At 29.7% G+C, this 11,256-nt stretch overlaps 1 protein-coding gene across 1 annotated transcript; it reads right to left on the bottom strand.

Moving 5' to 3' along the window:
• Positions 1–6,914: 6,914 nt before the first annotated feature.
• LOC122271356 (uncharacterized) lies at positions 6,915–7,397 on the bottom strand. The gene has a single exon (XM_043052337.1). The coding sequence runs from the start codon at positions 7,395–7,397 to the stop codon at positions 6,915–6,917; it is 483 nt and encodes a 160-aa protein (XP_042908271.1).
• Positions 7,398–11,256: the final 3,859 nt, after the last annotated feature.

The following is an 11,256-nucleotide window of genomic DNA, read 5'->3' as shown; positions in this document are numbered from 1 at the left end:
AACAAGGTTTTATTCTTAGCTAGCCGACAATAATTCTTTTAAAATGAAACTTGACTATAATTTAAAAAAGAACTTTACTTGAAAGAAAACCTAAATTAAAGTACAAAAAAAATTTAGTAGTATATTAATGAAGAAATAATAAACGTAAAAGGGTAAAGAATAAGATTTTTAAAAATGTTAACATTTAATTAAACAGTTGGTAAAAGAGTTCAGCGAAACACTTGCGAAATACTTCCGGAAATTTCTTTTAAGATTAGGCCAATATAGGGTAAACCAACCAGTGAACGAACACCCCCCAGTAAAGGAACAATTCATAGATATTTTTTAGAAATATGTTTTTAAACGTTTTAATTTAGATTGATTGGTAACAGTTGCTTACTACCTAGCAATAGGAAGTACGCCTTGTTCAACGCCTTGTTTTTTTGACAAAATTATAAGGTCAGTGTTTGTAGTATCCATTTAAAAAACAATTAATTGCAAATAATAATGCTTTTTTTTCTCATTGTGAAAAAGAGAATTCAACATATGGTTATTGAAGTTACGTTTTATTTATTTTAAGCATAATAACATAAGCAAGTACGGAGATTAGGGGGTGTTTATTAACTGGATTACCAAACGATAAAAAACCAATGAATAAACAAGAATTCTTTTACTGGAATTTTTTCAAGTTAATGAAAATAAAAGAAAACTTTTAATTTTATTGTACCTTTAGTCATATTAAACATCAAAATTATGTTAAAAATACAAAAGCTTCTAGCCAGAGAAGGAACAGGCATGTTTCTTCACTGGGAATAGATTTCCCAGAGAATAAACAGTATAGGTGAAATATGATTTTACATGGATAATTAATAGTTCAGCGATATAGAGGACACCTAAAATTCAGCTAAATGTTGTATGAATAGTTCCTATAGCAATTTCATTTCAAAATGCAAATTTAGTTGCTAAATTTATTTGAAAAATTATAATAATAATTTATTTATTATTTATTTTTATAAATGTAGTGATTAGTTATTAAATCATACCTTAGACACGTTAATAAACTATGTTTGCTGACTAAATATAACAACTAAATATAATGATAAAAGTTTGAATAGAAAATTTCTTTGCAGGCTTTTCTACGAATAATTAGCTAAATTATTATTTTATTGCGGTCTTTAGCGTCCTGACTGAAAAAATCCATTTAAAGACAATTATCCAGGTGACATCCAACGATAACTCAGTGCAATGCGAAGATAATTTCAAAAGGCAAAACTTCCCTTAGAGAATAATATTCGAAATACTGGTTTTAAGAACTTTAGAAGAATCATTAGGAGGGAAGTAGCCCATGTATCCTTTTAGAAAGTAATTGCATCTACAATGTGAACGAAACAAGATTTGAATACTGCCCTTAAACGGGAAAAATCTTTGGCCCCAAAAATATAAGGATTTATATTCTAAAGTACCTAGGAAAGAAAAAAGTACCTCCATTGGTAGTTTTTCCTTACAGAAGAATTCTTTGAGATATTACAGAATCAGTACCTACTATATATTTCATTGGAAAAAGCGATTCATGAGATGAAATGATGACCGCAGCAACATTTTACAAATATATTGCAAATGTTTCTACCCATGGCTAATTAAAAATGCTGTCAAATTCCCTATTTTTCTTCATCTGGATAGGTATAAATCCCCTATCAATTTGAAACTGAGCAAGTTTTTTCATCAAAACAAATTTTCTGGTTTAGTTTTCTGCCTAAGTTATGGAAATATCCCGTTAGATCTTGAATACAAAAGAATTGTAATGCATTATGTCTAAAAAATTTCACATCCATTTTTAAATAAGATTTTGAGGCATCAACTGATGATGTTAAAATGCTTTTATGAAATGCGGCATTTTCCATTCGTTTTTCATAAAACGTTGACTGTAACAAATGCATGCAAAACAGACACCAAGAGTTAATGAGCAAGACAGCTTACCAACAAATCACACGCTTCTAGAGAAACGATGCACTATTTCTTCAGAGGTTTGAGAAGGAAATCTGACAAGTTATGTTGCAAATTCTTAAATCAACATTGACAGAAAAGTTTAATCTCCCAAATATCCAATAGCCTGTGCTTTTCTCAATATGGAAGAATTTGCTGGAAAAAGATTGGCACTGAAGCTAATACAACTAACATTGATAATTAAAGTATCTTGAAAACTGATTTTGAGATAAGTCCTCTTGAGGCATTGTTAGTTGCAAAGACAATTGGTTCCATAAGTAAATGGTAAGTACTGCTGAAGACCCACTAGATATAAGTCAATGAGAGATGGACTTTACTCAAACTTCGAAGCTCCTTTTCCTCATTTATTATCCAGTGAGGAATTCTAGAAATAGTTCTGGAAAATCAAAAGAAATTTCGAAGATACATTTACATTGGCCAAAAATTTAGAAAAAGGAGGAAGGTTAAATCAAAAGAAAAAGAAAAAAATTACTTTTCTCCATTAACTTCGGAAAAAGAACAAAAATTTAAAGATATTGAAAGAGCTGAGAAAAAAGTTAAAGCAGAAAGTGTGACGAAGAGAAAAAAAAATACTTAAAAAGATTAGAAAAAAAGCTTCACAAAATATTTGGAAAAGAATAAATAAAAAAGAGATCTAATTATAATAATAAAAACATCATCGGAATACACAATGATAAACATTCATAATTTAGAACGGACTATATAAACTGTGAGAGAAAAAAATGAAAAAAATTTTTTTTTAATTATGTATTCAAGCGTATTTTACTTTCCATTCCATGACTGAAAAAAAAGTTACATTTTCCACATTAAATGGAGTTATATGTTGTAATTCCAAGAAAAATCTTACTTTTAGGCATTTTTGTGGCCTATGGATTCCTAACGAGCATCAAACATTCTCAAAATTAAGTGTTCATTCACTGGAAAATTTAGTTTTTATTTACTAGTAAGAGCTGTTACTTCACTTGGTGGTTATCTTACTACTTATTATTTAAACCACCAAAAGCTTAAAACAGTATTATGTAAGTTGTCTAAATTTTTTTTTAATATAATTTGCATTTAATAACAAATATGTCGACACCATCATTTAGCTAAAATTAAAAATTTTGAAATTTTTATGATTTTTTTTTAAAGGCAAGCTAAGTTTGAGTGTTCCTTCACTGGTTAGTTTACCCTATAAGACGTTGAGAAATTTGCGATGTTGTGACTGATGCTTAAAAATGTTGACTACGTATTTCTATTAATATTTATAAAATATATATTCGAGAAATCGATAAATATTTTGTTCCAAATTTATTTTTTTCATGAAATTATCTTTAGGAAAATGAGTTTTAAGTGTGGGTGTAATTTTTTTTGAATTGCTTCATTAGTTTTTAAAATATGACTGAAAACGCGAAAAGGCGAAATTAACATTAAGGGGTCCAAACTTTGAATCGCTCTCTTGACCAAACTATGGGGACCACATTTCCCAAATTGCGGCTACCCCCTATATTTTGAAAATAAAGAATCCAAATATGTAAAAAAAATATATGTTTATTCAAAGAAAGCACGTTTTTGTGTCTGATTTCGTCACTTAATTAATAGTTAGCGCTAATTAATTAGCATATTTGAAGTCACCCCCACAAACCATTAAGATTGACACTTAGTTCGTGAAAATCCGATCATTAGAACAAAAGTTATTCAGGGTGATATCTTTTTTTTTTGCGGACTGTACATGTGTGCATAACTAAAATGTACGTAAAACACAATTTTGTACGTATACATATACGTACAAAATGTAATACATGTAAATACGTACAAAATGTATCATTTTAAGATACATTATACTATCTACTGTCAAATATAATCATTTATAAGAATACAATAGTCTTGTAATCGTGCATTTAGATTACATGTAATCAAATTATATGTAATCATGATTACAAATATCTAGCATTATGAAGGGTAACACACGTAACAAAATTTCAGATTTTTTTTTATCTACATCAAATTAATTTGCACCTTCTATCTTCTTTTTGCAATCTTAAAACACATGTAGATTTAACAACAAATTAAGAAAAATATAAAAACATATCTAACAAGTTTAATATAATGAGTATTAAAGTTGAAATATGTTGTGTAAAAGTAACACACGTAACAAAAGAATCGCCCAATTGCTAACTATTAATATTATACTTCTTATTTGGTAACACATTTCGTATTCCTAAAAATTTATTTCTTCAAGTACCCTTGATTATTTTTCAAACCCATGTAATTGTTCATTTAGTTACAATTAAAAGAGCAATAAAATGCTCTTTCATAAAATATAAACTTTCAATAGGGGGGGGGGGACAAATGCCCCATAAATGCCAAACAAGCACGGGGGTTTGCTTGCTGAATAAGCTCATATCTAATAACAAAATACAAAATTAACAAACATTGAGATATATCAGAAAGCTAGTACGAGGAACATCAATTCCTTCATTTTCTCGTGCTCCAGGCATATATTTATATCATTTGGTCTTAGCATTGCTTATTGCGAGTATTTTTTAAGGTAAGGATATTTTATTATTTAAAGATAAAAACTAATTTCTCGTCTAAAAAAATTATATTTTGATAATGTATTTTGCTATAACTAACAATTAATCCTATTAATTATTAAACGCACACAATAAGAAGCTTAATTGGTCTTACTTTTTGTATTTAACGATACCTGAAAGGCCGTTCAAAAAATTATGTCTAATGCTCTACTTTCTTCATGCTTTTTGCCCACACTTCACTATAACCATACTTCCCTTAAATGCTTCACTTGCCAAATCCATTAACTCCATTTTTCGGAAATTTATTAAATTTTAATACCGAAGCATTTATTTATCTCCAAACTGCAATGATTCAAAACATATGCCTCTAATAATAAGTATCAAGACCCCTTTTTTTAGCCATTGGATATAAAGAAATTTATTTCAGATGCCAATCTGTTTAAATCCATCCTATAATTTATTTAAATCATAATAAAAATCTAGTTAACCCTCTGCACCATTTTCCTCTACTACGGAGAGTTATTGCCATGACAATGAAAAGAAAAATCTTTAGAAAAAAAATCTCTTTGATCCACTCTCAAATTTTTATTTTTATTTAATTTTCTCCGTTAGACACAAACTGTTATCGCCCACACGAACCAGGTACGAGAAATATAAATCCCTTCTATTCAAATTGTCGCAAAAGAACATGTACTTATAAGTTCAATTAAAGTGAATGTTTTTTTTTAATAAACCATTATACTATTAAAATGGATGATGCTAGTGAAAATTATTCGGAGAAGGAAAATAATGATCTGGATGGCTCATCTGAAAAACTAAAATCTTCATCTAAACATCTAAATCTTCCTCCAAAAAGGAAGAAAGCAGTGATATGCAAAACGATTTCGTATTTATTCTGATTCGTCAACTGATCATAGAAAAAAACTCCAACAAATAATTCGACTTTAAGAAAAATAAACTGTAATCATGCTGAATGGGACTTAAATGTCCAAGCATTAGAGGTTTAAGATACAGAAATAGAAGGGGCGCATTTAATATAAGAAAAATAAAAAAAACATTTTTAAATCTGCAATGTTGATTTAATTAAATTATGGTTGGTAATTTATGATATTTAAGGATTCATGTATGGTCTCCTTCACTCTTCTGTTCACAGACCCTTTTTTGAGAGAAATGGAAGTGCTTAGTGAGTTAAACAGAATTTCCTCTGCTCTGACAAGTAATGCATTGTTTCCGATGTAATTTTTCCCTGTTAAATAGTCAGATACCAATATCGAAACAGTAGGACTAATATTTTAATTATGATTTTTAATGATTCATGTATGCTCTCCTTCTCTCTTCTGTTCACTGACCCTTTTTTGAGAGAAATGGAAGTGCTTAGTGAGAGAAAAAAGAATTTCCTCTGCTCTGTCAAGTAATGCATTGTTTCCGATGTATTTTTTCCCTGTTAAATTGTCAGATACCAATATCGAAACAGTAGGACTAATATTTTAATTATGATTTTTAATGATTCAGGTATACTCTCCTTCTCTCTTCTGTTCACTGACCTTTTTTTTGAGAGAAATGGAAGTGCTTAGTGAGTGAAAAAAGAATTTCCTCTGCACTGTCAAGTAATGCATTGTTTTCGATGTATTTTCTCTTTGTTAAATTTTCAGATACCAATATCGAAACAGTGGGACTAATATTTTAATTATGATTTTTAATGATTCATGTATGCTCTCCCTCTCTCTTCTGTTCACTGACCCTTTTTTGAGAGAAATGGAAGTGCTTAGTGAGAGAAAAAAGAATTTCCTCTGCACTGTCATGAAGTGCATTGTTTCCGATGTATTTTTTCCCTGTCAAGCAGGATTGCATGTGAATGTAATAAATAACGCTGGCTGCCTATATGAGCACCGATACTTGTTGCACCGAATGAAGTCATTTGGAAATCAGAATGTACTGACATATATTCGCCAAGAAAAGTTTCTATTGATTTGCTTGACACGATAACAGCGTTTATGATGCCTCGGCAGGCGACGTTAAATCTGGTGGTTTCACTTTGCTTTTGCCTTTATTTTTATTAAACAGTTTTCACTATTCGCGATCGCATCAAACTATAGGGGGCGTTGTTGTTTGAGACGAATACCTGCGATTTCGATATGAACTGTCATTCATTTACTCTGGAGACGTCTTTAATGTAGACGTCATAAACAGAAAAAAATATGTATATTCTTATAAGAGTTAAAACCTAATGCCCGAGAAATAGTTGCACTAAATTTGATGATATAACATTTTTTTTTTATTTCCAATGCAGCAGGCGATACGGACATTATCCTAACGCCGTACAGAGATCAAAATGAAACAAAAATACAAATACAGAAGGAGATGAAATATACAAAATACAAAAACAAAAGCAAAACATCAAACACAAAAATTAATTCAAGAACTTAAATTGAACAAAAGTTCTCTGGCCTCCCAGTATCGGGAGTAGATGCAGTTCTTTGTGAGAACTGAACAGTTTAGAAGATGTCCAGCATTCATCGTCGCACCACTGCGGCAGAGGGGGCAGGCAGGACTATCCACTATTTTAAGACGGAAAAGATGGTCGTATAAGCAGTCGTGTTTGGTAGCAAGACGAAAGGCAGCTACAGCACTGCTTCTTGGGCAATCGGGGAGATTAAAAATGTCATTTCCCCACGATTTTTCTTTTGTTCGTTCCTTTAGCAATGATATATGTGTTGTCTTAATTGCATGATTAATCATTAATGAAGTGGACTTATAGCTAACCAAGTTATTTGGGGCTTGATTAACAAAGCAACCTTTTTTGGCCAGTGCATCAGCTTTTTCGTTGCCAGGGATACGACAGTGGGATGGGATCCATTGTAAGGCAATCGTTTTATGTTTTTCACCTATCTCTGTCATTAAAGATATGATATAACATGAAAGGCTTATTTTAACTTCACATTCCATAGTTTTAAGAATCATAATGCTTCAAAAATTAGAATGAACAATAAGTATACATAAGCCTCATAATTTTATAAAATTTAATTTTGTAAGAAAAGTTTTTTTACAACAATTTTTATCAAAAAATTTTAAGTTTCAATAAAATCAATATTTAGAAACTAAAAAACCTAAAATAAAGAATGCTTACGAAACAAACAAAAAAAAAACAATTCTTCTTTGAAGCTATTTTTTTGTTCTACGAAAATTCGTCTTTAGGATTTGTCAAAAACAAAACAAGATGCAATTTTATTTTTTCAGGAGCGAAATATTTTACCAAGATAACGAAAATGTACCGATTCCCATGATATCAAACTTTATCTTGGTAAACGTACGTTTTGGAAATGCTATTTCATTTGGAATTATTTATTAGAGTTAATATATCGACAGAAATAGAGATTGTTAAGATAGAAAATAAAATAGAGATTGTTAAGATAGAAAATAAAATAGAGATTGTTTTGAATCTATGTTAAACTCTATATCGGCCCCTTTCCCACCGAAATCCGATTGACTACTTTGATTTTAAATAAAGTGTTTTATTTTATGATTTGCTGCAAAAATTTTTGGTGTCCATTGGCGGCACTAAAAAACTACCAAATCTGTAACTGCGGTGGCGTTAATACATAAGTACCGAAATTTTATTCCATACTTTTCTGAATCATATTGCTTCAAACATTAGAATATGCAAGAAGTATACATAAACACATAATGTTATACCATTTAATTTTTCAAAAAAAGTATTTGAACAAAAATTTTTATCTAAAATTTATAAACTATAAAACGTAAAACAAAGAATTCATTGGATAAAAAAACGATTTTAAAAATTCCTCATATTGAAATAAAAAAAACTGTCATATTGTTTTTTTTTATTCTTATAGTTCTTAATCAGTCGTTAAAAACTATTCTGCAGAGAACTATCATCAAATAAGAAAAAAAATTATTTGCAAGCAAATTTTTTATTATAAAAATCATAATACTCACCTTCTTCATGAATCCGGAGAATTCCAAATGAAATGTTCTTCGTTTGAAAATTTTATTTTCAAATAATATATACAAAGATTATCACTTCATTAATTTTAGATAACACATCTCACAGCAAAATTTTATAATTGTAAGATCTCGATATGAATTTTAATATGTAGCTTAAAAACAGAATAGCTGAATTCTAGTTGGAAAAAATTCTTTCAGAACTATAAAATAGTTACCGAGAAAACGATAAAAATTTATTAATAATCATCACAAATGGCACTATTTCAAGTAATTCGGATGATTTTTTATTGTTGTTGTCCGAATTATATAGATACAGAAATATATACTATTCTATAACGAAGCAGAATATTCTATAACTATTACAGTTCTGAATTCACATTTATTCATTGGAATGAAGAAAGTAATGTTGAATTCACTTTGATTTGTAAAGAATTGAAGACTGAAAAAATGTCTTTTACCGTAATGAACTCATGTGTAACAGTATCCGAAATCGGAAGTCATCAGTTGCAAGTCTGTTGATGATATAAATTAAAAATAATTGAGGAATTTTTCTTCAATTGTTTGGCGTGTTCTGTTCTTGAAAGATTTACTAAAATTCTGGAGAGTTTTTTCAATTTCTTCGTCATTTTTCTTAGGGAAATTTTGTTTCTTATTTGCTGCTAAAAATGACGTCTGATTCTATCAATGATTTTGATGGAACTAAATGAAATGTTAATAAATTAATGCTTGATGTTTTCAGGCTCCCGCTAGAGGGCGTACTCGAGCGTTGCGATCGCGATTACTAAATCCGTGATACGACCAATAATTACGAAATCTATTCTCGTTGATTTTACGTGCTTGTGCTCACCTGACATAAAAAATTGCTCGAAATATAATTAAATACTAAAGTATATGTAATTTGCATTTCTAAATGAAAAGAGCTATAAGATAGAAAATATCACTGTTGATATCTTTAAGATATTTGAAAACTGAATCGTTTATAGCAAAATTTAAAACAATGGCTAACTTTTAACCAATCAGAAAATTCCATTTCGATATTCGCTGATACAGCTGGAACGGTTTGTCGCAGAATGCTCTAATGTTGACAGTGACCTTCTTCGTGCTTGGAACTATCTGTATGCCATGTTTCATAGCTTTCTGTCGGATGGCTTAGGAGTTAATAAATGACAGACCGACAGACACACATTCATTTTCATATATATAGATTTTTAAAAAGCTCAAGCTGTTAAGTACTTTTCATTATTATATTCTAAACATAGAGAAAGGTAATCATCATCGCCATCACTCAACCATTCATGACCAAACACATGGCCCCATTTCTAGAACTTTATTTTTTAACGGCCATGGTTGGAATGCCACGTAATTCTGATACTGTTCAGATAAGGTGGACTCTGAGGGAGCTAGCCCTTTTCAAACTTCCGCACGATAACCAATGAGGGAACTTTCAACCTTGGCAGAGTTTATATGCTCTTTACGTATACACGTCAGTTGATTTGGACATTGCCAGGATCAACCTCATGACACCAGTTCTCTAATAAACAGTCCCTGGAGCAAGCTACTGACCCTTCTTCAAAATCAAATAAATTAAATTTTACTTTGAAATGTTAAAATTTTTTAAGGAAAATTTTTCAGTCGTAAATAATTATATATCCTATGTAATCTATTTTGAGCCACAAATTCAGAGCAAAGTTGAAATTTTAAACTTAAACATATGCTATTAGAATAAAAAATTCCTAAGCAATACGTATGCAAAATTAATAATAACTAATTCACAATTAAAAATCTATGAATCATAAGAAAATTGTTTTTCTCTTTCAAGCTCACACATATGTAACATATGAATAATGCATACTATTGCTTTTTTTCCTCAGATTTATATCAACTGTATGTATAGTATCAGCTTAAAATAATTATAATTAGAAAATGTATGTCCACATGTAATTGTTTTTTAAATAGCTAGTAGTAAAATGCATACTTTTCATAATTATTAAAAAAATTCGAAAACATTCTTCGCTGTTTTTTAAATTATTGAGTCATTCTCTGAGGGAATTTCTATGAAAACTCTTGATTATAAACTATGATAAACAAAAATTTTAATTGGTTTATTCAAATAAAAGTGATTTCTAATTCATACCAATCGCCACATTGAAAACTTCATACAAAACTATGATCAAACACTACAGAACAATTATAGAGCATTTTAAAAACATTTTTCTTAATATTATAATGATAAAACATAAATGATTAATATATGAATGATACAACTACAACAGAAATTTAAGTACATCAAAACAAGGGTTCCTCGCTTAACCATTTTTATACGATTTGAAACTGTAATAATTCATCAATAAATGGAACTGTATTAATAAGAGAAACGCCAATGTCAATTAGGAATAAATATTAAAATAAGATATGAACATAACTTTTACACTTACCAAATTCAAGCAATTATAAAATCGCTCACGCACCATCAGCCACAGTGTAAACAAACAGCTTCAATCTGTGGAGGGGAGGGGTATCAGAATCATTTTTAGAGAGGGAATCAGAAAAATTATAATTAAGTTATTAGTCATATAGCCTCAATATTGGTCTCTGACAATTTAGCAGGGACAAAATACATCGGAAACTATGCATTACTTGACATTGCAGAGGAAATTCTTTTTTCTTTATTTAATCAGCTCAAATTCTTTCAAAATAGGGGAAAGCGTACAAAAGAGAGCAGAAGAGAATAAATGTATCAGAAAAATTATAATTAAGCGATTTGTCATATGGCCTCAATACTGCAATCTGA

This window comes from Parasteatoda tepidariorum, chromosome 1 (genome assembly GCF_043381705.1).
Source record: "Parasteatoda tepidariorum isolate YZ-2023 chromosome 1, CAS_Ptep_4.0, whole genome shotgun sequence".
In the NCBI taxonomy this organism is placed as follows: domain Eukaryota; kingdom Metazoa; phylum Arthropoda; class Arachnida; order Araneae; family Theridiidae; genus Parasteatoda; species Parasteatoda tepidariorum.
The sequence above is the reverse complement of the archived record's forward strand: the minus strand, read 5'-3'. Positions and strand labels throughout refer to the sequence as shown.